A 27,135-nucleotide genomic window follows, 5' to 3' on the forward strand; every position below is an offset into this window, starting at 1 on the left:
GTTCCTAAATGCTTTGTGGAAAACAACCGATAACTGAATTAAAAGTTGGGAAAATGTTGTTCAGCGAGAACCTCGAGATAGTTTTCATCGATCCATCGAATTGGTACACTTACACGCACGCAAATACACACACATACATGTGATAAATCGTTAGACTATCGTTGAACAAATTCAGACGAGTCAACGTTGCATTAGAAAAAAGAAAAAATAATGCGTGCGAGATCAATCGGTTTGTTAAGAAATTTGAGTTAACGATTTTACTTCGATTTATATTATGAGTCTTAAAACATTTGTAAACAAATCCGTCCCTACTCTGTACATGACTGAATTATCCCCACCGGTTAGGTCAGTTTTAATGACGGCTTATATACTCGGTCTTCCATTGTACAAGAAAGAAATTAATTTGATCTCTGGTGAGCAACGAACGCAGGAATATTTACGGGCAAGTTTGAAAGATAATTTTAAAGAACTTTCGAAGAATCTTTAATAGGATGATCATCATTGATTGTTATCGTTAATAACGTTAATAACTCATCCGACTGTATACGACCTTTTAGATGAATCCACAAGGAACGGTACCGTTATTACAAGACAAGGATTTCTGTTTATGGGATAGGTAGAATATAATCAAATAAAAAAAGAAAGAAGAGAAAAATAATCAAATGATATCTCGTTCGGAACGTTTCATTAATTTACTTTCTCTTAGAATGAAACGTTTCATTTTCTACGACCTATAATAGATCGCATAATTATAATCTTTCGTACAGTTTTAGAAGAAATTGAATTGTATTACGATGACGCGAGTGGAAATTAAATCTGTCCGAATGAATTGTTTTGTCAACTTGAATATTTTTAATCGTGAAAAATACATTTGTAGAAAACACGTGTTTTTCGAGATACGTAGAATTTTCATACTAGTCACGTTAATCGTTCATAGTTAGTTGGAATAACAATAATTGTATCGTGATCTTGTGAGTGGACATCACTGCTTCCCAATACAATTCGATAATGCGTATGATTTGACACCGCCTACCGGATATGCAGTTTCCCGGAAGAGAGGAGATAACTTGAACACTGATTAGTTTCTCTTTTTCTTTTTTTCTTTATCCCTTTTTTCTGTTTTCCTTCTCTCTCTCTCTTTCTCTCTTTGTTTCTCTATTGTGTACACACATTCCCTTCGTATGCTTCCAATATTTGCGCTTCTCTTTTTACAGTCACGCGATATCGGGATATCTGGTACACGAGTACGGAAAATCCGACATGCTTTATCCAAAAGATTCGAGAAAACGTGCTCTAGTTGATCAAAGATTGCACTTCGATACGGGAACCCTTTATCCGGAATTTCGTAACATCGTGGTAAAGTATCGACAATTTATTGTCCTTCATTTTTACCATAAATATTTTGATTATTGACAGAGAATAGTTCAAGAGTAAAAACCAGATTTTTTATTTATTATCCTTTTTGAAGTTACACTTCTTTTGGGCGCGTTTGGGAAAATGTGATGGAAGTGATTTTTTTCTGAGTCTCTGTAAAAACGACACCATTAAGTTTGTTGGTATTTACGATGCGCGGGCAAAGCGATTTCAAATTTACGGCATGAAGAAGCTCTTTTTATTTTCTTTTCCTCTTTTTTTTCTCAAGCGGGTCACCCATCCAAGTACTAATCGTAGCCAGTACTGCTTGACTTAAGGGGTTATACGCAGTTAGGATTTTCAAAAAATCGATTTTTTTTTTTTGCATTTTCGGAATGTACATATATTTAAGTATATTCTCTGAAAATTTCAAATCGATCCGACAAATATTCTTCACTTCATGTAAGCTGCAAACAAAAATTTTTAACTATGTGTAAACGTCTCTTTGAAACTTTAAACGCGTTTTTCTCAAAACGGTATTTTCAAAGTCGGTGATCTCGATTTCTCAGAAATAACTCAACCGATTTGTCTTATATTTTTACACAATATTCTTAGATATATTCCTCGGGTATTGACGAGAGGAATAAGATTTAAAATAATTATTACTATTTTTTTTTTACAATTTAGAGCGAAAATTGTAGTCAAAAACAACAACTTTTTTTCAAATAGACGCAATTTTGTCAAAAATCAAAATTTTTAAAATTCCTCTCGTTAATACCTGCATTAATCTATCCTTTAAAAGAATCCACCATATTTTTTAATTTCGGATAATCCAAACCGCCAAAATGGAGATCACCGCCAAACGTCTTTTTTTAGAGGACGTTCAGGAAATCATCTACAGGAGCAGTGCAGATTAATATTTTTACAGAATCGACGCGCTATTGTATTCTCAAAAGTTCACTCTATTTGAATTACCAACAATTTTTTTTGAGAAATAAAAACTGTTTCTAGAAAAAATTCATGAAAATACGTCTTTTTCGAGCCTCGCAACTGCGTATAACCCCTTAAATTATCGAGCGGGAAGTAGTTCTATCACAGCATCATGGCCGTTGACGAATAAAGTAATTCGATATATCTCCCTTATATTTAGTGTGGACTGATATCTATATTTTGATATTTTTTTTTTCTTTGTTTCTTTTTTATTCTTCCTTATATATATAAATATGTTTCCTTTCTTTTTTTTGTTAAATAAATACATAATAATAATTAGTAGCTTATCTTCTCATACTTCCAATCTTTCCCCTTTTTTACCTGGTCACGATATATATATATTTATAAAATTAAATAAATAAATGAATAAAAATATAATAATAAAAGAAAAATATTAGGCTTACATTAACGAATATTATCGATCATCAAGCGGGGAAGGGGGAACAGGTTTCATTATCAACTATATTCTATGTAAAAACAAAATTAATAATAATAATAATGATAATATAATAATAATAACATTAATTAAAAAATAAAAAAGGGAAATTAAAAAGTAACAAGGAAAATTAATAATGATAATAATAATAATAATAATATAATAATAACAACATTAATTAAAAAATAAAAAAGGGAAATTAAAAAGTAACAAGGAAAATTAATAATGATAATAATAATAATAATAATAATAATAATAATAATAATAATTATTATTTTTTTTTAAGTTATTTTTTTGAAGTTATTTTTGAGGTTATTGAAGTTATATTCGTTTTGATACGCCAAAGAATAGAAGTATATAGAAGTATATAGAAGTATATAACTTCTTATATTATTATTAATTATATATATAATTATAATTACTTCTTATTATTAATTATAAGAAGTATAACTTCTTAAGTGCGTAAATAAGTACACACACCAGTTTTTTTTTCACATTATTATTATTATACGTAATTAGAAAAAAATTTATAATAATAATAATAATAATAATAATAATATAATATAATAACATTAATTAAAAAATAAACAAGGAAAATTAAAAAGTAACAAGAAAATTATTATTATTTTTTTTTAAGTTATTTTTTTGAAGTTATTTTTGAGGTTATTGAGGTTATGTTCATTTTGATACGCCAAAGAAGTATAACTTCTTACATGCGTACATAAGTACACACACCAGTTTTTTTTAATCATTTTCTCGAAAGAAAATGAACACAAAAATTAGGCACAGTTAATTACACATAAAAGTTTACATAAAAAGATTTTATTCGTTTTCAATTTCTGACAATAAATCGTCTTCGTGAAGAATTCTACTTCTTAGAATTTGTTGAATTTCGTGTTGAATCAAAATAAGTCAAGTCGTGTAAAAAAAAAAGAGAATTCAATTTTTGTCCTAATTCTTGTTAAATCAAAATCGTGTAAAAGATGTTCGTGCAAAAACAGAATTAGGTGTATATACATATATGTCGTAAATAGGATTTGTAAATTTGATTAATTCGATGTTAGAGACAGAATAAATGACGAGTCATGCTAAGTTGCACATCAAAACGATCAAACTTAGTTTAATTATAGTTTTAGAAAATTCTAGGATTTGGTAATTTGTGTTGGTAATTTAATTGTAATTATACCTTGGTGTAGCTTTTTCAAATTGAATTGAAAATTGCATCGAAGTAATAACGTAATCCTTGTGTAATCGTCGACATTGAACTTGACATTTATTGAGAATTTAGGTCAAGAGAAAGGAAAGAAGGTTTCGATTTTCCGTCCGTGTTTTCTTTCTTTTTCTTTTTTTTTCTTCTCTTTTTTGCTTTTCTTTGTAGCAACGATTTAGAAGTCCGATGTTAATTTGCATAAATTAATGCCTTTAACTTGTGATAGATTTTCTTCTTCATTAGCATTGGTGTGTTATTACAATTTTATCTTTTCTATTTGGAACAATGATTTTTGTTTAGAACGTTAGAAAAAATATTCTAATTCTTTTTAGAATAATAATTCGTAGATTTTGATCGTCTCAAAAATTGCGAATATTTTTTTGGATAAATGTAAAACATACGTTTCGATAATTTATCTTGCATTATAATATTACAATTTGAATTTGAATTTGAATTTTGTAGTATCCAGTTATCGGCGGTGAGAAGATCGTTACGAAGGAGAAAATAATTCGATTGGAGAACGCTTACAAAATACTCGATTCGATTTTGGCGAATGCTAAAACGAAGTGGCTAGTTGGAGACACGTTTACTATAGCTGATCTTTGCAACGTTGCTACGCTTTCCACTTTGGAAGTAAATTAAACTAAACAACAAAAATTATCTTTAAAAATATTTATTTATTATTTATTTTTTCATTGTATATCCACTTTGGAAGTAAATTAAACTAAACAAAAAAAATTGTCTAAAAAATATTTATTTATTATTAATTTTTTCATTGTATATCTACTTTAGAAGTAAATTAAACTAAACAAAAAAAATTATCTTTAAAAAATATTTATTTATTATTTATTTTTTTATTATATATATATTATGTTTTTAATTTATTTTATTTATTTTATTGTTTTTTTTTTTTTTCTGATTCACGAAGATAATATTACTTTAGCCAAGTTTTTTCAACGTTGCGATGCTTTTCACTTTTGGAAATAAATTTTGCTAGATAATTATCATTTATTTCTTAGTTCCTTTTTTACGTAAATTCATGGTGTTATGGTTTACGCATTAAAGTTGTTCGTGCCACCGACGGGAAAGTATCCCCATATGGAAAATTGGTTGAGGACGTGCAAGAACGAGATACCTGGGTACGAGGAAGTGAATCAGCGTGGTCTCGACAAGCTCGTGGATTACGTGAAGATTCTCTTAAGAAAATAATAACTAAATCTATGGGCGTATTTTTCTGAATAAAACATACAAACAACTTTCCGTTTTATTAATCGTCCCACGTAAGACACATACACACGTATACGCAGGTATTACAATTGACAGGATTATCGGCTTATGGAAAGGGTTCTCGTACACGTACACCTTTTATCTCGTGGGAAATACTTCATTATTGTTTCAAAACATTTATCTAGGAAAATCGGTTAACCTCACGATGATTCATTAATTATCCAACATTTTTATTATTTCATCGAATTTATTAAAATACTCTTAAAAAATGATTTCTTAAATAAATCAAGCACGATCAAACGGAAAATCAAATGACTCGTTAAATTATTCTCAATTGAATCGAATGGAATACGAAATCGAATTAAAGGTTCATTAATATTCTTTGATAGCATATATAATATAGTTATTTTGTAATAAAATTTTAAATAATTATATTTAATTTTTAGTATAAACATATGTGTGCTTTTAGAAATGCAATTATACATAGATTTGAAAAAGTAATCATTTAAGGTGTTCAACTAGAAGAAAATCTCAAGGATTTGTTGTTAAATCTAACGATTTAAAATACCCGTCTACGTGTGAGAAAACTGCATTCATAAAATGCAGGGTATGTCGACAAAAAATTATATTTAGCGTGTATGTACGACGAATATCATTATTTTTATGCAATTATTTTAACACTTCTGAGCAAGGGATGACTTCGTGGGTAAAATTGGTTCGTGGGTAAAGGTTCATTAGTATTCTTTGATAGCATATATAATATAGTTATTTTGTAATAAAATTTTAAATAATTATATTTAATTTTTAGTATAAACATATGTGTGCTTTCAGAAATGCAATTATACATAGATTTGAAAAAGTAATCATTTAAGGCGTATAACTAGAAGAAAATCTCAAAGATTTGTTGTTAAATCTAACGATTTAAAATACCCGTCTACGTGTGAGAAAACTGCATTCATAAAATGCAGGGTATGTCGACAAAAAATTATATTTAGCGTGTATGTACGACGAATATCATTATTTTTATGCAATTATTTTAACACTTCTGAGCAAGGGATGACTTCGTGGGTAAAATTGGTTCGTGGGTAAAGGTTCATTAGTATTCTTTGATAGCATATATAATATAGTTATTTTGTAATAAAATTTTAAATAATTATATTTAATTTTTAGTATAAACATATGTGTGCTTTCAGAAATGCAATTATACATAGATTTGAAAAAGTAATCATTTAAGGCGTATAACTAGAAGAAAATCTCAAAGATTTGTTGTTAAATCTAACGATTTAAAATACCCGTCTACGTGTGAGAAAACTGCATTCATAAAATGCAGGGTATGTCGACAAAAAATAATATTTCGTGTGTATGTACAACGAATATTTTCATTTTTATGCAATTATTTTAACACTTCTGAGCAAGGGATGACTTCGTGGTTAAAATTCTTCTGTAAGATAAGAAGAGTGCATTACTGGATTATAATAATTGTTAATTAATCGATGCAAGTGTCTATTATCGTCTAAAAGCTCGGAGTATATGTTTTGTGATCCATCCTCTTCGAAATCCACCGTTGAACTGAGTCATTGTCCACTGTTAAAGTTATTTGGTTGAAAGTTGTTTCGTTGAATGTTTTCATTGTTATTTTCATGAATTTTTTTAACGTTTTAAAAATTTATGTTATTTATTAATATTATAAGATCATTTTACACATATATTTAAGAACATTTTCCGAAATTTTTAAAGATTTATCTCGAAAACTAGCGGAGATATCAGCTGTCACAAATTGTAGGTTTTCATCCGACTGAGCAGTTTGTGTACATCTTGGAAGCCACAATTTTGATCAGAAATCAATTACAAAGAAAAATTACTTTTTTTTATATGTGTATCTTCTATTTGAACCTCATTTCCCTAGAAAAAATGAAAATTCGTATTTCTTAGGGTGGTGTGAACATAAAGCATGATTTTTTTCTATTTTTTCATATATTTTTCATTATAAAAAAATACTTTAAACAAAGATATCGCTTAGGATTCAGGTTCAAATAGAGCGTAATTATATAAAGAAACTATATTCCAAATTTCAAAATGATTGGTTAAAAACTTTTTAAGCTAGAGTGTACACAATTTCGAAAACCGTTCCGTATTACATGCTATGCGTTTTGACACTTGAACAACGGACGCTCACTTAATCGCTTATAACTTTTGAACGACTTGAATTTTTGACTTGAAATTTTATGAGTATATTTTTTAATAGTTTTACAATCGATTTATAAAAAAGAAAATTGAATTTTTTGAAGCCTCTACACGTATTTCCCCCCTTAATACCCGAAAGTTCGTCGAAACGTTGCTGCTGCTACTACTGCTGGTGCTGCTGTTGTATTCCTCCACTCGAACGATTTCGATTATTCTAGGACTGTAAAAATGCAATGAATGAATCTAATGCAATCACTTTTATACATCGCAAATTTAATTTCAATTATTTTGGACTACTCCCAGGTATCTGTAAATACATAAAAGTTATCAAAAAACATTATAAAATAATTAGGTTCTATATATTAAATGGATAAAAGGAACCAAGGCGAAAGGAAAATAAGGATATGATATTAATTAGGGATTTCAAAGAAACTAATTACAATTATAATGTTTATGGTAAGCGGTCTTTGGCTAGATTTTACTTGCAATGGAATGTATAACATATAAAATATGTTAAACATTATACTGAAAGTAAAATTCCATTGCCCAGGTCTAACCACGAGGAAGTAACCGCATCTGAAGACCCGGGATGTGCATCCTGAAGATGTCCCCATCCGAATTAAATGAAAACCAAAGAAAATGAAAATCCCGAGAACGTTTTTTAATGAACCCCACTCTTAGGCCCCACCCTAAGAATTTAATTCGGAAAATCCTTACTATTATTATCGAGAATGAAGAGAAAAATTTGAATACCAAATAACATAATGATAAACGAGGAGTGAAATATGAATAGAATCGAAATAAAATGGAACCTATCAACAAATAAAAATACATTACAAAAACATAAAAAATAATTATCACACGCGTGCGATGCTACAGGGAGAAGAGTAAGCACATTAAAATTATACATTTAATTATACAAATAATTACTTTATACTATATAATATAATAAATATTAACAATATAATAAAAATATTAATAATATATTAAATATTATTATAATATAATAAATATTACTTTATACTATTGAACTTGCAACAAAAAAAAACAAAGGGGTATGGAAGAAGAAGAAAAGTGGGCCTGGAAACGAACCTGAAAAAGAAAAGATTATTTTAGATTTGCAAAGATGCCATGAGTAATCCATGGTATCTATAAAAATTTGGACTGATCCATGGTACCTGTAAAAACATGGAAGTGCATTAACAATAATTTTTCTCACACCAACATGAAACTAGGAATGCATGTGAATAGAATTTAAGTAACATCGATGATTTTACTGAAAAGTAACACGCTGTAGTATAATTGCAATATATACACATACGGAGATTATAAATTATGAATATTTTCAATTTAATAATTTTGCAATCTACCTAAAGTATAGTAAAATAAAAATAAATGCATATATAATTTTGTGCTGTTGCATGGTACCTGTAAAAATTTGGACTGATTTATGGTACCTGTAAAAACATGGAAGTGCATTAACAATAATTTTTCTCACACCAACATGAAACTAGGAATGCATGTGAATAGAATTTAAGTAACATCGATGATTTTACTGAAAAGTAACACGCTGTAGTATAATTGCAATATACACATACGGAGATTATAAATTATGAATATTTTTAATTTAATAATTTTGCAATCTACCTAAAGTATAGTAAAATAAAAATAAATGCATATATAATTTTGTGCTGTTGCATGGTACCTGTAAAAATTTGGACTGATTTATGGTACCTGTAAAAACATGGAAGTGCATTAACAATAATTTTTCTCATACCAACATGAAACTAGGAATGCATGTGAATAGAATTTAAGTAACATCGATGATTTTACTGAAAAGTAACACGCTGTAGTATAATTGCAATATATACACATACGGAGATTATAAATTATGAATATTTTAATTTAATAATTTTGCAATCTACCTAAAGTATAGTAAAATAAAAATAAATGCATATATATAATTTTGTGCTGTTGCATGGTACCTGTAAAAATTTGGACTGATTTATGGTACCTGTAAAAACATGGAAGTGCATTAACAATAATTTTTCTCATACCAACATGAAACTAGGAATGCATGTGAATAGAATTTAAGTAACATCGATGATTTTACTGAAAAGTAACACGCTGTAGTATAATTGCAATATATACACATACGGAGATTATAAATTATGAATATTTTTAATTTAATAATTTTGCAATCTACCTAAAGTATAGTAAAATAAAAATAAATGCATATATATAATTTTGTGCTGTTGCATGGTACCTGTAAAAATTTGGACTGATTCATGGTATCTGTAAAAACATGGAAGTGTATTAACAATAATTTTTCTCATACCAAAATGAAACTAGGAATGCATGTGAATAGAATTTGAGTAACATCGATGATTTTACTGAAAAGTAACACGCTGTAGTATAATTGCAATATACACATACGGAGATTATAAATTATGAATATTTTTAATTTAATAATTTTGCAATCTACCTAAGTATAGTAAAATAAAAAAATGCATATATAATTTTGTGCTGTTGCATGGTACCTGTAAAAATTTGGACTGATTTATGGTACCTGTAAAAACATGGAAGTGCATTAACAATAATTTTTCTCATACCAACATGAAACTAGGAATGCATGTGAATAGAATTTGAGTAACAACGATGATTTTACTGAAAAGTAACACACTGTAGTATAATTGCTATATATACACATACGGAGATTATAAATTATGAATATTTTCAATTTAATAATTTTGCAATCTACCTAAAGTATAGTAAAATAAAAATAAATGCATATATAATTTTGTGCTGTTGCATGGTACCTGTAAAAATTTGGACTGATTTATGGTACCTGTAAAAACATGGAAGTGCATTAACAATAATTTTTCTCATACCAACATGAAACTAGGAATGCATGTGAATAGAATTTGAGTAACAACGATGATTTTACTGAAAAGTAACACACTGTAGTATAATTGCTATATATACACATACGGAGATTATAAATTATGAATATTTTCAATTTAATAATTTTGCAATCTACCTAAAGTATAGTAAAATAAAAATAAATGCATATATAATTTTGTGCTGTTGCATGGTACCTGTAAAAATTTGGACTGATTCATGGTATCTGTAAAAACATGGAAGTGCATTAACAATAATTTTTCTCACATCAACATGAAACTAGTAATACATCTGAAAAGAATTTAAGTAACACATCGATGATTTTAATTGAAAACTAACACACTTCAATATAATTTCGATAAATGCACATACGAAAATTAGATTTTTTGTGTATTTCATAGATAATAATTTTCAATCTACATAATATAAAGTAAAATAATACAAAAAGTATACAATTATGGGTTGTTCCATGGAACCTATGAACAAATAAAATACGTTAAAAATACATAAAAAATAAATATCACACGCGTGCGATGCTAAGGGGAGAAGAATAAACAAATTAAAATTATACATTTAATTATACATTTAATTATACGAATAATTATCTTACACTATACTTTATTATAATTAAGTCCTCTTCTGGTCCTCGTGTGGTCCTCCTCCTATGTAACCTGCAACAACAAAAAACAAAGGGATAGGAAAGAAGAGGAAAAGTGGGCCTTTAAAGTGAAACATTTTACGTTTTTTTTTAAAGTGGTTTCCCACCGGTTGGACTAATCCACTGACTCTAATCTTCATTACGAGAAACTTACGCTGCACGTACAGTTTGTTACCGGTGCTATATTTACTGCAAGCTTGAGGAACTTAATCCCTGGGCCCGTCTTACCAATAGCGGTGGTAGACATCCCATACAATGCAGTTTCAGTTCCTATGCTACGTGCATATCTATGCATACCAAAACACGAATTAAAACGCGATAAAAAATAATATACGACGAGGAACTTAGATTTCACGCAACCAGTCGGGTACCACGACCAATTGGGTGTCGCTTGGGTCCCTATGCTAAATGCATCGATGCACACCAAATCGCGAAGTTTCAGTACCTGCAGAAGATGAAGACGTCTGGACATTTATGCACTCACCTTTCCAATTATCTCCACAAATAAAACCGTTTACCTCAATGGAAGTCAAAGCAACAATTGCATCACACGTTAATCCGAAAAAAGCACCTGGCCTCGACTTAATCAACGGAAAGATGATCAAAGAATTACCAAAAAAAGGAATAGCGTATATTACCTCACTATTCAACGCCATTTTACGCCTAGGCTACTATCCTACTTCATGGAAAGTAGCAGTGATTACACTCATTCACAAGCCAGGTAAACCACCTCACGACGTTACGTCATACCGACCAATCAGTCTCTTATCCTCTTTATCTAAGCTATTTGAAAAAATGTTCACTAATCGCCTACTAAATGTCTTGGATGTCCCTACTCTTCCCGACCATCAGTTCGGGTTTCGGAAATACCATTCAACAATTGAACAGGTCCATAGAATAACTCGTCAACTATCGCAAGATCTTGAAAAGAAAAAATACTGCTCCGCAGTATTCCTGGATATAAGGCAAGCTTCGACAAAGTCTGGCACACCGGACTACTTTATAAACTTAAGAAAATATTTCCATATCCTTTTTTCCTGATCCTTAAATCCTACCTTACAGATAGAAAATTCATGGTTAAATATCAAACCAATTCACTTCAGCTTATCCAATCTTGTCCGGTGTTCCACAAGGCAGCGTACTTGGGCCCATACTGTACACAATTTACACGGCAGATCTACCTACCTCAGAAGGGATAACTACTGCTACATTTGCAGACGATACAGCTCTGCTAGCATCTGAGAGTGATCCACAAAACGCGACTGATATTCTCCAACGTCATCTGCACTTACTAGAAAAATGGTGTCAGAAATGGCGAATCAATATCAACGAAAGTAAATCAGCTCATATAACCTTCACATTGCGCAGAGGCACGTGTCCCCCTGTGGTCATTAATGGGGTAAATATTCCTGTTAGAGACTCGATCAAATATTTAGGTATTATCCTAGACAAAAGGCTGACATGGAAGCAACATATACAAACCAAAGTAAAACACCTCAAAGAACGAGTAAGAAAAATTTATTGGCTGTTTGGTAGATCGTCTAAGTTAGATTTGGAAAAAAAGCTCGCTATCTATAAAGCTATTCTAAAACCCATATGGACTTACGGAATCCAACTATGGGGAACTGCGAGTAACTCCAATATAGAGATTTTACAGAGGTTCCAATCAAAAACTCTACGAAACATCTGCAATGCCCCATGGTACGTTACAAACGAAAAAATTCATCAAGATTTAAGAATATCTACAATAAAAGAAGAAATTGTTAGCTTCAGTGAACGCTACAACTCCCGTTTAGCCAAACATCCCAACCCTTTAGCAAAAAATTTACTGGAAACAAATGAACTAGTACGAAGACTAAAAAGGTTCTACCCTTCTGACCTTAAAACAAGATTTGAATGATTTAAAACATCGTAATATTATTTGAGTCTAATGTATTATATCTACACTCACCATTGTAAATCTTATTTATTTACATTTCATGTTATTACATCACGCCAGCCTAAAGTACTTATAATTCTCGTCGAGAATTGATTGTATGTTCTGTAATGAATAAAAAAAAAAAAAAAAACCAAATCGCGAAGTTAAAAATATCGGTAATAATAATATATTACGAGGAACTTCCACTTCACGCAACCAATTGGGTACGTGTAGCTTCGGTTCCTATGCTAAATGCATCGATGCATACCAAAACGCGAATTAAAACCCGATAAAAGTAATATATACGACGAGGAACTTATACTTCACGCAACCAATTGGGTACGTGAAGCTTCGGTTCCTATGCTAAATGCATGTATGCTTGCAAAATCGCGAGTTAAAAGAGCAAAGAAAAGAAAAAAAAAAAAAAAAAAAATGTATGGGGCGTTTCACTTTAAAAAGCTAAGGGTAGGGCATGATTCTATCCTTGGGAGAAAGATAGAATCAAGGCTCGCGTGGACAGAGTTCCATCCCTGAAGTAAATTCCTTCTTAACAAATGGCGCCTTCTTAACAATTTGCGAAGAAGAAATCCACCCGCTACCCATTGAATTGTTTCTAAAAAAATAATAAAATTTTAATAAACGTTTAATATTAAATTTTATTTAACCAGTAACCATGATTGAAAAATAATCTAAATAAATGGAGAAGTTTATAATTATGTTACAATCCAAGAACGCAACCAAGATGAAGACACAGTCATCTAAAATCATTAAAATAAATTCATATTAAAATTATTTTCTATTCAAAATACGTTAATAGGAGAGTATGTAATATTTAAAATAATGTATGTATATGTTTAAGCAATTATAAGTATTAGTAGAGAACAATAATTTACTCAATATATATTAAATAATTGTTAAATATTCGATTGAAATGTATATTTTAATCTAAAAATATGGATGTATCTTTTGATGAACTTTCCTCTTCGAAATCTACTGTAAGACTGACACGTTGTCATAAAAAAGTTTTTTTATTCAATGTCGTATACATGGCTTTCCGAAAGTTGCTTATGTGTGTAACGAGAAAATTAATTCTAATAAATAGAAATTAAAATTATAAAGTTCTGATTTTAGCATTATTTCAATTTTTATGTATTTGTTTAAACTAATGTACATTTGTTGTATCGTTCCTGTGCAGTGGAGACTTCGGTGGGGGAAATTTTCATCGAAAAGAATTTCACATCGAAATTATTTAATATTTAAAGTATGTTAATAAGTATGTAATGTTTATACTAATACATATGTTTAAACAATCTGAAATATGAAAAGAGTGTATTAAAATATTAAAATAATTGTTAATTAATCGATACAAATGTCTATTGTTGATAAAAATGCTCGATATATGTGATCTATGCACTGTCCTCTTTGAAATCTACCGTTGAAGTGAGCCTTTGTCTTCTATGTAATACTTTTATTAAATTTTGTTTACATGACTTTCCGAACGTTGCGCGTGTGTATAAAGGGAATAATACATCTATTATACGTTCGGAAGGTCCTGTAAACAACTTTCAATCAAATAACTTTAACAGAGGACAATGACTCAGTTCAACAGTGGATTTCGAAGAGGATGGATCACAAAACATATACTCCGATCTTTTTAACAACTATAGACATTTTTATCGATTAATTAACAATTATTTTAATGCACTAATGCACTCTCTTTATGTTACAGCAGAATTTTACCCTCGAAGTCATCACTGCGCAGAAGCATTAAAGGAATTACTTGAAATAGATACAAATACGAAAATCATAACGTTTTAATCTTAAATTTTATTAAATAGACTTATTATTCTTTTTATACACGTGCTCAACGTTCAGAAGGTCCTGTAAACCTACAATTTATGACAGCTGAGAAATCCGCTAGTTTTCGAGATAAATCTTTAAAAATTTCGGAAAATGTTCTTAAATATATGTGTAAAATGATCTTATAATATTAATAAATAACATAAATTTTTAAAACGTTAAAAAATTCATGAAAATAACAATGAAAACATTCAACGAAACAACTTTCAACCAAATAACTTTAACAGTGGACAATGACTCAGTTCAACGGTGGATTTCAAAGAGGATGGATCACAAAACATATACTTCGAGCTTTTAGACGATAATAGACACTTGCATCGATTAATTACCAATTATTATAATGCAGTAATGCACTCTTTTTATCTTACAGGAGAATTTTACCCACGAAGTCATCACTGCTCAGAAGTGTTAAAATAATTGCATAAAAATGATGATATTCGTCGTACATATACGCTAAATATAATTTTTTGTCGACATACCCTGCATTTTATGAATGCAGTTTTCTCACACGTACACGGGTATTTTAAATCGTTAGATTTAACAACAAATCTTTGAGATTTTCTTCTAGTTATACGCCTTAAATGATTACTTTTTCAAATCTATGTATAATTGCATTTCTGAAAGCACACATATGTTTATACTAAAAATTAAATATAATTATTTAAAATTTTATTACAAAATAACTATATTATATATGCTATCAAAGAATACTAATGAACCTTTACCCACGAACCAATTTTACCCACGAAGTCATCACTGCTCAGAAGTGTTAAAATAATTGCATAAAAATGATGATATTCGTCGTGCATACACGCTAAATATAATTTTTTGTCGACATACCCTGCATTTTATGAATGCAGTTTTCTCACACGTAGACGGGTATTTTAAATCGTTAGATTTAACAACAAATCTTTGAGATTTTCTTCTAGTTATACGCCTTAAATGATTACTTTTTCAAATCTATGTATAATGCATTTCTAAAAGCACACATATGTTTATACTAAAAATTAAATATAATTATTTAAAATTTTATTACAAAATAACTATATTATAATACTAATGAAACTATCACGAATCATCACTGCTCAGAAGTGTTAAAATAATTGCATAGAAATGATGATATTCGTCGTACATACACGCGAAATATTATTTTTTTCGACATACTCTGCATTTTATGAATGCAGTTTTCTCACACGTACACGGGTATTTTAATCGTTAGAATAACAACAAATTTGAGATTTTTTCTAGTTATACGCCTTAAATGTATTACTTTTTCAAATCTCTGTATAATTGCATTTCTGAAAGCACACATGTTTTATACTAAAAATTAAATATAATTATTAAAATTTTATTACAAAATAACTATTATTATATAGCTATCAAAGAATACTAATGAACGTTTTCTCTCACACGTACACGGGTATTTTAAATCGTTAGAATTACAACAAATCTTTGAGATTTTTTCTAGTTATACGCCTTAAATGATTACTTTTTCAAATCTATGTATAATGCATTTCTGAAAGCACACATATGTTTATACTAAAAATTAAATATAATTATTTAAAATTTTATTACAAAATAACTATATTATATATGCTATCAAAGAATACTAATGAACCTTTACCCACGAACAATTTTACCCACGAAGTCATCACTGCTCAGAAGTGTTAAAATAATTGCATAGAAATGATGATATTCGTTGTACATACACACGAAATATTATTTTTTGTCGACATACCCTGCATTTTATGAATGCAGTTTTCTCACACGTAGACGGGTATTTTTAAATCGTTAGAATTAACAACAAATCTTTGAGATTTCTTCTAATTGAACACCTTAAATGATTACTTTTTCAAATCTATGTATAATTGCATTTCTGAAGCACAGATATGTTTATACTAAAAATTAAATATAATTATTTAAAATTTTATTACAAATAACTATATTATATGGCTATCAAAGAATACTAATGAAATTTTACCCACGAACCAATTTTACCCCACGAAGTCATCACTGCTCAGAAGTGTTAAAATAATTGCATAGAAATGATGATATTCGTCGTACATACACGCGAAATATAATTTTTTGTCGACATACCCTGCATTTTATGAATGCAGTTTTCTCACACATACACGGGTATTTTAAATCGTTAGATTTAACAACAAATCTTTGAGATTTTCTTCTAGTTATACGCCTTAAATGATTACTTTTTCAAATCTATGTATAATTGCATTTCTGAAAGCACACATTTATCGAATAATCGTTTTAAACGATTTTCGCAGTCATTTAAGACAAACTATTGAAATCATCTATCTTTTGTAATTCGAAAAACGAACGTTGCATTTTTATTATATCCTTTTTTAGAATTTACTTAACGAGACTGGGAGGATTAAAGATAAAAAGAAAGAGAGAGAAACCCCGACTTGCTTTTGCGGTTTCTCTCTCTCTCTCTGCGTTTTCTTTGTGTCATTATGTTATCGTTCTTTCTTCTTCAAAAGTGGGTCATGGAAATAGAATCGACTCTTTCCAAACTTCGCGCAGATTATTTGCGTTCAAATTTCATTTCATAATTCACGTAATCTTGGTTATCGTAATCGGAACATCATTTTCTTAAAGAATTCAAATTTTGTACTTCGGAAATTTTCTTTAAAATGATTTTATCAAAGAAATGTAGTATTAGACAAATTTGAATATTAATTAAAATGAATAAAATCAAAATTAATCCACAAATTATTAAAAATTTATTATTAATTATTAAAATAAGTTTTGTAGGAAGATTGGACGGGTTAAAAATTCTTTTTTGAACGTTATTTTGATCTCGTTGATCTTGTTCATTTTTTAACTCGTCCAATCTTCCTACAAAACCTATTTTAATAATTTCATTTTCTGGACAAGATAAAAACCGATGAATTTAATATTAATATTTTAAAAATCAATTAATAATATCAATTAATAATTATTTATATAATTAATTAATATTAATATAATATTAATATAATATTATATAGTCAATTAATAATTTAATATAATTAATTAATATTAATATTAATATTTTAAAACAAATAGTAAGATAAAATAATAAAATAAATAAAATCAATCAATTAATTTATAATATCGATTAATAATATTAATATTTTAAAAAAATTAATAATATTAATATTAATATTTTAAAAATAAATAATAATATAAAATAAAATATCATATCAATTATTAATTAATAATATCGATTAATAATATTAATATTTTAAAAATCAATTAATTTAATATTAATATTTTATTTCGAGCATAGAATATTTTCGTACTATTATAATTCGGTTGCAGACACTCGCCAGACTGGACTTTTAGTTTTTTCAATTTTTTTTCAAATACCTCAGGAGTTGGTCGTATTTTTAGAAAGGATCACGAAGGAGAAAAGGATTAGAAGAGATACAGAAGGTCGATCTTCTACTTTTTTTTAATCTTTCCCCTTGCTCCTGATGTTTCGTTTATTTTCGTTTATTTTCAAATACATTTTTCATGCATACCTGGCGATAATTTTAAATCATTCTAACGTAATATTTAAATCAGAGATTATAATATATCAAAGTCTGAGTATTTCATCATTAATATTTTCTTGCACGTATGATACTTATATAAATCATCAGATTATCAATTCGTAAAGGCTTGACATAGAATAGAATAATTATACTTAATATTATGATAATTTTTTATATATATTAACGTATTTATAATATCAAATTAACATACGAAATTAAATAAAAAAACAATTAAATAAAAATATTAGTCAGGTTAAAGATAATATATTTGTATGTAATATTAATTAATTAGATTAATAATTATTAATTGATTTTAGTTATTGAGTTTAAAATATTAATAGTTAATTAATTGGTTTTTATCTTGTCCAGAAAATAAAATTATTGAAATAGGTAATAAAAAATTGTTGATATGCGAAAGAAAAAAATATCCAAAAAAAACGCGAAATAAAATATTTTTTAATTATATAACAATAAAATTTACACATTTTCATTTACATAATATATATTATTTTAATAAAAAATATAAAATATATAAATCCAATATAATAATTGTTTTAGTTTTTTTTTTCCTGAAATCTTTTATTATATTTGTATTTGTCGTAAAAAAGCTTTTTACTAACTGCAACTGTAAAAAATAGTTGATAAGCGAAAAAGAAAAATATCTAATAAAACGCGAAATAAAAATATTTTTTAATTATATAACAATAAAATTTACACATTTCATTTACATATAGATATTATTTAAAAAAAATTTAAAAATATAAATCCAATGTAAAATTGTTTTAGTTTTTTTTTCCTGAAATCTTTTATTAGATTTGTATTTGTCGTAAAAAGCTTTTTACTAATGCAACTGTAAAATTGTTTGATAAGCGAAAAAGAAAAATTCTAATAAACGCGAAATAAAAATATTTTTCAATTATATAACAATAAAATTTACACATTTTCATTTACATATATATTATTTTAATAAAAAATATAAAAATATATAAATCCAATATAAATAATTGTTTAGTTTTTTTTTTCCTGAAATCTTTTATTATATTGTATTGTCGTAAAAAAGCTTTTACTAACTGCAACTGTAAAAAATTGTTGATAAGCGAAAAAGAAAAATATCTAATAAAACGCGAAATAAAAATATTTTTTAATTATATACAATAAAATTTACACATTTTCATTTACTTATATATATATTTTTAATAAAAATATAAAATATATAAATACAAATATAAATAATGTTTTAGTTTTTTTTTTCCCTGAAATCTTTTATTATATTTGTATTGTCGTAAAAAGCTTTTACTAACTGCAACTGTAAAAAATTGTTGATAAGCGAAAAGAAAAATATCTAATAAAACGCGAAATAAAAATATTTTTTAATTATATAACAATAAAATTTACACATTTTCATTTACATATATATATATATTATTTTAATAAAAAATATAAAAATAATAATCCAATATAAATAATTGTTAATTTTTTTTTTTCCTGAAATCTTATTATATTTGTATTTGTCATAAAAAAGCTTTTTACTAACTGCAACTGTAAAAAATTCTTGATAAGCGAAGAAGAAAAATATCTAATAAAACGCGAAATAAAAATATTTTTTAATTATATAACAATAAAATTTACACACATTTTCATTACTTATATATATATATATTTTAATAAAAAATATAAAAATATATAAAGACATATAAATAATTGTTTTAGTTTTTTTTCTGCAATCTTTATATATTGTATTTGTCGTAAAAAGCTTTTTACTAACTGCAACTGTAAAAAATTGTTGATAAGCGAAAAAGAAAAAATCTAATAAAACGCGAAATAAAAAATTTTTTAATTATATAACAATAAAATTTACAACATTTTCATTTACTTATATATATTATTTTAATAAAAAATATAAAAATATATAATCCAATATAAATAATTGGTTTTAGTTTTTTTTTTTCTGCAATCTTTTATTATATTTGTATTTGTCGTAAAAAAGCTTTTTACTAACTGCAACTGTAAAAAATTGTTGATAAGCGAAAAAGAAAAATATCTAATAAAACGCGAAATAAAAATATTTTTTAAATATAACAATAAAATTTACACATTTTCATTTACATATATAGATTATTTTAATAAAAAATATAAAAATATAAATCCAATGTAAATAATTGTTTTAGTTTTTTTTTTTCCTGAAATCTTTTATTATATTTATTTGTCTTAAAAAAGCTTTTTACTAACTGCAACTTCGTACTGCAGTATTGTTGCTAGCAAGCAGTGTTTGCGATAACGAGCATCCCGCGGAGATAAGACAGAAAATATACGAGCATAGCAAAATATTATTCTTCAGATCGCGATAAAACGAAGGGGAAAGGATTTTGCGGTATGCCAAGAGAAAGAAAAAGAAAGAAAGAAAGGAACAAAAAGAGAGAGAGGGAGGGAGAAGTTCGTGTTTAGGAAAAGAAAAAGGAATAAAAGTGCAAGTACGGTTCGGAGAATATAACGTTAAAATAAAAAGCAGCCAATTGAAAAATAGGTAAATCAGTTTTGTAGGTAATAGAATCTTTGATTTATGCAAATTAAGGAAAAAGGAAAAACAAACGGATATTGAAAGAATAAAAATAAATAGAAATGAGATTTCCTTCTTATCAAAATCAGAAATCTTACTTTTTTAAATGATCGGGGATACACGTGAGTATACGTTTATTGATTTAATTGATATATTTCCTGTTTGTAATAAAGATGTTTACGTGTAAATTATTTGAATATATCATTAAACGTTTGCGTAAACATCTTTTTTGTAAGAAAAAATAAGAACAAGTTGGTTTCTTGATTGTACGTTTATAAATTGATAATTCATTTAAAAAATGTCATGTTTATTGAAATAATTTATACAGTCATTACGAAACGTATCAAGTTTCCGTATATTATACAATTATATAAATTTAATTATATATTTTTATTAATATTTATTATAAATATTATTTATATTATTTTTATTTTATTAATATTTAGTATAATATTATTTATAAAATTTATAATTATATTACAATTAATAAATTCCGTATATTAAAATTATATAAAAATAATAACTTGTGTTAAATAGATACAAACTTTTGAAACTTTATTCTCGAATAAATTGTTCATTTAGAAAATGTCATATTTATTGAAATAATTTATACAGTCATTATGAAACGTATCAAGATTCCGTATATTATACAATTATAAAAATTTAATTATATATTTTTTAAATATATATAAACTTTTGAAACTTTATTCTCCGAATAAATTGTTCATTTAAAAAATGTCATATTTATGAAATAATTTATACAGTCATTACGACGTATCAAGTTTCCGTATATTATACAATTATATAAATTAATATATATTTTTATTAATATTATATAATATTATTAATATTATTTTTATTTATTAATATTTATTATAATATTATTTATAATAATTTATAATTAGATTACAATTAAATAAATTCCGTATATTAAAATTATATAAAAATAATACAATGTTGCTAATATAATGCAAACTTTTGAAACTTTCTCGAATAAATTGTTCATTAAAAAATGTCATATTTATTGAAAAATTTATACAGTCATTACGAAACGTATCAAGTTTCCGTATATTATACAATTATATAAATTTAATTATATTTTGTATTAATATTAATAAATTAGTTATATTATATTATGGTTATTTTTATTATTTATTAGAATATTATTTATAATAATTATAAATATATTACAATTAATAAATCCGTATATAAAATTATATAAAAATAAACAAGTTGTGTTAAATATATGCAAACTTTGAAACTTTATTCTCGATAAATTGTTCATTTAAAAAATGTCATATTAATTGAATAATTTATACAGTCTACGAAACGTATCAAGTTTCCGTATATTATACAATATATAAATGTAATTATAATTTTTTTATTAATTTATTATAAATATATTTATATTATTTATTTATATAGATTTATTATGAATTATTTATAATAATTTATAAATTATATACAATTAATAAATTCCGTATATAAAATTATATAAAAATATACAATTGTGTTAAATATAGCAAACTTTTAAACTTTATTCTCGAATAAATTGTTGAATAAATTTGCGATCGATATATTTGTCATTTTATTATTTCTCTCTCTCTCCTCTTTTTTTCTAACTTAGTTTTAACATATATATAACATATATAGTTGTTCCTATTGTGCAATGAACTTTCTCTTGTGGTTAAATATGACAAAGGTAGGACGGATTTGGTGTCACGAATAGAGTCGCGCATCGTTTGGAAACTTTGCGTGCGTCGAATGCTCCGGTTATTATGCATTTCACTTTGACTTATTGTTATACTCTCGTCGATTGATAATTTCGTAATTGTATGTTCACGAAATAATCGATTCGAAAATATTTCAAATACTTTATTATTATTATTACAAAATTAACAATCTCTTTCTTACTTTCTTTCTTTCTTTCTTTTCTTTCTTTATTTTATTTAAAAAATCAACGTTCGTTTATGTTATCTCGATCGAATAAATATTTAAAGAAATAAATTTACATCGGTTTACCAATCGAGACACCGAAGAAACTTCAACATTGTAATGGAGTTTATTTTATAAACAGTTGATTCCTTATAATTTAACGTACGCTATTCATAAAATAAATTATTAAGTTATACTATTTACTAAATAAGTATTAAATTTCATAGGAAAAAAAAATAAAACCCGATCAAGATAAAATACAAATGAAAGACGGTATCTTATTTCAGGACTCGTACGATAACTCGGATAAGCTTGAAAGAATTCATTGTGTAATATGCGCCCAGAATTATGAATGTGGTCTAACAATAAATAAAAATTACAAAAAAAATCAGTTTATTATTTATTTCACACGACATTATTATAAATTAAATGAATTCAATGTAATTTTCACGATATTGTCAAAAATGAATAGTGTTCGATAGTGTTCGTTATTTAAAATTCATTTAATATTCAAATGTAATTATAAATTTGTTATATTATTATATAAATTATAAATAATTCAAATGTTATTATAAATTAAATAAATTCAATGTAATTTTCATGATATTGTCAAAAATGAATAGTGTTCGATAGTGTTCGTTATTTAAAATTCATTTAATATTCAAATATAATTCGTTTAAATATCTCGAAACAAGAAATAAATGACTTAAACCACTTTCATAATTATAGAAACAATTATATATCAAACTTTGATAAATCGAATTATTCAACTGGTATCGTAGTGACGTATGGAAAAATCGTATAAGAACAAAAATAATGATTCAATATATACAAAAAATAAAGGAGATAAAATATAAGCAAGTTTTCAGGTGAATACGATCGATCGATGCAAGATTTATAATATGTCAGATTTTTTTTTTATTTCAATTCTAAAGATACACATTCTTGCACGTTTAGTCTCTTCGATATTCCTCGGATGTTGCAATGAAATTAGCAATTCTTCGATCGTATCTTTCGAGATACATTTTTTTCTCAAACAAATTACACATTGCATCTTCATCCCTTTATCTTTCATAAATTATTTTTAATTTTTGAAATAATGGAAAAAGGTTACTTTACCTGACGATTATCATTCATCAATAGAATAACAAAAATAACCAATCTGTGTGTGTTGTGTGTGTTTGTGTCGTGTGCTGTCTCTCTCATTCTGTTTGTGTGTGTGTGTACGTTCGTGTTCTGTCTCTCTCATTCTGTTTGTGTGTGTGTTTGTGTAAGGTTAGCAACGCACGTAAATGAATATTTACGAAAGAGTGTGTTGGTGCGTCGTTGTGGTATCGAGGAAGGAACTTCCACGTGCTCGCTGTAAACCGTAGTGGCAACAGTCGTATTCTGACCGTCGAAGTGGTTTCAAGTGCGTCTCTTAAACGCGCGTTAATCATCAGATTCTCTCGTCAATTGTTTTTCTACATAATTTTCGTTAAATATTCTCTGCAAATTTCTTTTTTTTTCATTTGTTTTTGTGCGCAATATTACCAAGCGAAAGATAGAGTGAGAGAGAGGGAGTAAGAAGGGGGAGTGAAAGGGAGGAAGGTGAACGTGTACGAAGAAGAAAAGTAAGAAAAAGAAGAAGAAGAAGAAGAGCAGTGGAAGAACAAGTTCACTTCGTTCATCGAGTTTTCTCACATGTCGTCGATATTCTTTTAACATAAAAGGTGAGAACACAACCATTTATTTTTCCCCTTTTAAGGGGATTTTCAGATTTTTTATTTGATTTGTTCTTTTTTAAACATTTATTTGGGAATATTTAACAATTTGTTGTACTCTTATTGAAGTTATTTTCGTTTCTTTTACTTCATTGACTATGTTTTATCGTGCACAAACGTGTTTCATTGGTCTGTGATTTTACGTTGGACATTATTTGGTTTTCTTATTTCATATTTGTAGGCTTTTCTTTTATTATATTTGTTTAATGTAAGTTTGATTGAAATTTATGATGAGGATCGTTTGTGAAGTTTGATTTTTTACGACTATAACGACAGACGTTTATGTTAATTAACGTATATTTCTTTTAACATAAAAGGTGAGAACACAACCATTTTATTTTCCCCTTTTAAGGGGATTTTCAGATTTTTTATTTGATTTTTTCTTTTTTAAACATTTATTTGGGAATATTTAACAATTTGTTGTACTCTTATCGAGTTATTTTGTTTCTTTTACTTCATTGACAATGTTTTATCGTGCACAAACGTGTTTCATTGGTCTGTGATTTTACGTTGGTCATTATTTGCTTTTCTTATTTCATATTTGTAGGCTTTTCTTTTATTATATTTGTTTAATGTAAGTTTGATTGAAATTTATGATGAGGATCGTTTGTGAAGTTTGATTATTGACGACTGTAACGACAGACGTTTATGTTAATTAACGTATATTTTCCAGACACAAAGTAGTCGTTGATTATAAAACAGAATTTTCCGAGATGCATAAATTCGTTTTTTCTTTTGAATTATAAGCGTTCGATAATATTACAGATACATTTCTTTTCGCACTTCTTTTAAACTTAATTGTTGATTATTTTCATCAATAATTATTCTAGGAATATTACAACGAGTGAGTGAAGACAAAAAATACGAATAAAAAGATCATTTGAACAATATTAATCGGCAATTAAATAGTTAATTACAAACAGAAAGAGGATAAACAATTGATAAACGTCTTGGAAACATTAATTTATGTTAATTTGATTTGGTCAAGTATTTTATTAACGTCACTTGCCAAGATTTTGTTGTTATTGTTGTTTCTTTCTTCTTCTTCTTCTTCTTGTTCTTTTTTTTCTGCTGCTGTTGCTGCTCTTCTTTGCACAGCATCTTCGAAGCATCGTCGAGTTATCGTCGGGAAACTTGTTCTACCAGCTTCTTCGCCAGGGAGCTCAAGAATAGTTTTGATTTCTAAGAAAAATGAACAGAACGAACCTTTCTACACTCATTCGCGAATCTTTCACGATCTTCCGCGAGAAATGTTGTTTGTCTTTCATTAGACATTGGCTACTCTTGGTTACTTTATTTATGTTAATTCATATTTACAATTTGAATTGTTTAGATTGATATGATAATTAAATCTGATTTGCGAAATAGAGAGAGAGAGAGAGAGATTGGTTATATTTGTCATTAATTTGTTTATATATTAATATAATTTATAAATTTGTTATTTATTAATTTTTAATTTTATTAATAATTTATTTAATATTATTTTTTAATATTATTTATTTAATATTATTAATTTTTAATAAAATTAAAAATTATTTATATATCGATAATGTATTTCATTAAAATGAAAATCGCATCTTGACGATTGATTTTAAATTTTAACAATGAATTCATCGTTAAATTAATTTTTCATCAATATTTTTTTTTTCTCATGCGACAATAAAATTCATAATTCTTAGATTATAAATGGTTCATTATACAATTCAGTTAAACGTGATTTTTGCCAATGTTGCAAGGTTTTACTTAGAAAGAAATCCGATATTGTCGAGTCATCGGAGAAAGAAAAAAAAAAATATGTTAATTATACATACATATTATAACTAACACAATATTGAAGTTATCTTTAACGATGTTTATCAATTCCACTTGGTATAATAATACAGTTTGTATTTTCTAGATTTTATTCGTTAATATTCATTTGATCGGGAATACAAATGTAAATAGATCATTTAATAATAGATATATTATTCATAATACGATATTAATATAAGACATTAAATAAGACATTAAGTAAGTTTGATCAGTATTATATAAATTATACTCGTTATAAATTTATAACGAATATAAATAATCATATAATTTATCAAATTAATTATAAATAATCATTTATAATTAATTTGTATTTCCTGTAGTGTCTAGTAAACAACTAATAATATACTTATTATTTATGGATATTTTAGAAGGTCTTCTTGTCGTTCATTTATATGATTATCATGATCCCGGAAGATGCGAGGGAAGAAGAATAAGAAAAAGAATAAGAAAAAGGAGAATCATTATATGAAACATTTATAACAGATAGAGAAAAAGATTTGTGTTGTAAGAAGAATTGTTGTCGTATAAGAAGAACAATTCCTGTGTATTTAAGTTGGATTCTATTATTAAGATGTCACTTTGGGTCCACATATATAGGTTCACACAGAGACATACACACAGACACACGTACACATCCTTAGAGAGAGATACAATTAATTCAATGAAATTTCACCTATTTTATGAAATGCACACGCGAGGGAACCAACTATTCTTTTATATTCATTTATAATTGGTTATTCAAATTTAATTTCATATTTTTTTTTTTTTATTATTATTATTATTATTATTATTTAA

General features: G+C 26.7%; 2 protein-coding genes across 2 annotated transcripts in view; both read left to right on the forward strand.

Moving 5' to 3' along the window:
* Positions 1-77: 77 nt before the first annotated feature.
* LOC122517983 (glutathione S-transferase 1-like) lies at positions 78-5,244 on the forward strand. Its single transcript, XM_043636623.1, has 5 exons — positions 78-442; positions 558-616; positions 1,215-1,356; positions 4,452-4,622; positions 5,055-5,244. Exons 1-5 carry the CDS (start codon positions 275-277, stop codon positions 5,196-5,198), a joined length of 684 nt encoding a protein of 227 aa, XP_043492558.1. The 5' UTR covers positions 78-274; the 3' UTR covers positions 5,199-5,244.
* Positions 5,245-24,150: 18,906 nt separating this feature from the next.
* Positions 24,151-27,135, forward strand: part of LOC122517991 (ATP-binding cassette sub-family A member 13) — a 42,328-nt gene continuing 39,343 nt past the window's right edge. Inside the window, 1 exon segment of the mRNA XM_043636632.1 lies at positions 24,151-24,477. The gene's annotated coding sequence lies outside the window, so the exon portion shown is untranslated.

Source organism: Polistes fuscatus, unplaced genomic scaffold (assembly GCF_010416935.1).
Source record: "Polistes fuscatus isolate 324 unplaced genomic scaffold, CU_Pfus_HIC Scaffold22, whole genome shotgun sequence".
In the NCBI taxonomy this organism is placed as follows: domain Eukaryota; kingdom Metazoa; phylum Arthropoda; class Insecta; order Hymenoptera; family Vespidae; genus Polistes; species Polistes fuscatus.

Bases quoted from the DNA above. Each gene is read 5' to 3' on its own strand.
- LOC122517983 (XM_043636623.1), top strand. From the start codon at position 275: ATGAGTCTTAAAACATTTGTAAACAAATCCGTCCCTACTCTGTACATG. The intron at 1,357-4,451 runs GTAAAGTATCGA...TGAATTTTGTAG, and splicing joins CGGAATTTCGTAACATCGTG to TATCCAGTTATCGGCGGTGA. The intron at 4,623-5,054 runs GTAAATTAAACT...TACGCATTAAAG, and splicing joins CTACGCTTTCCACTTTGGAA to TTGTTCGTGCCACCGACGGG.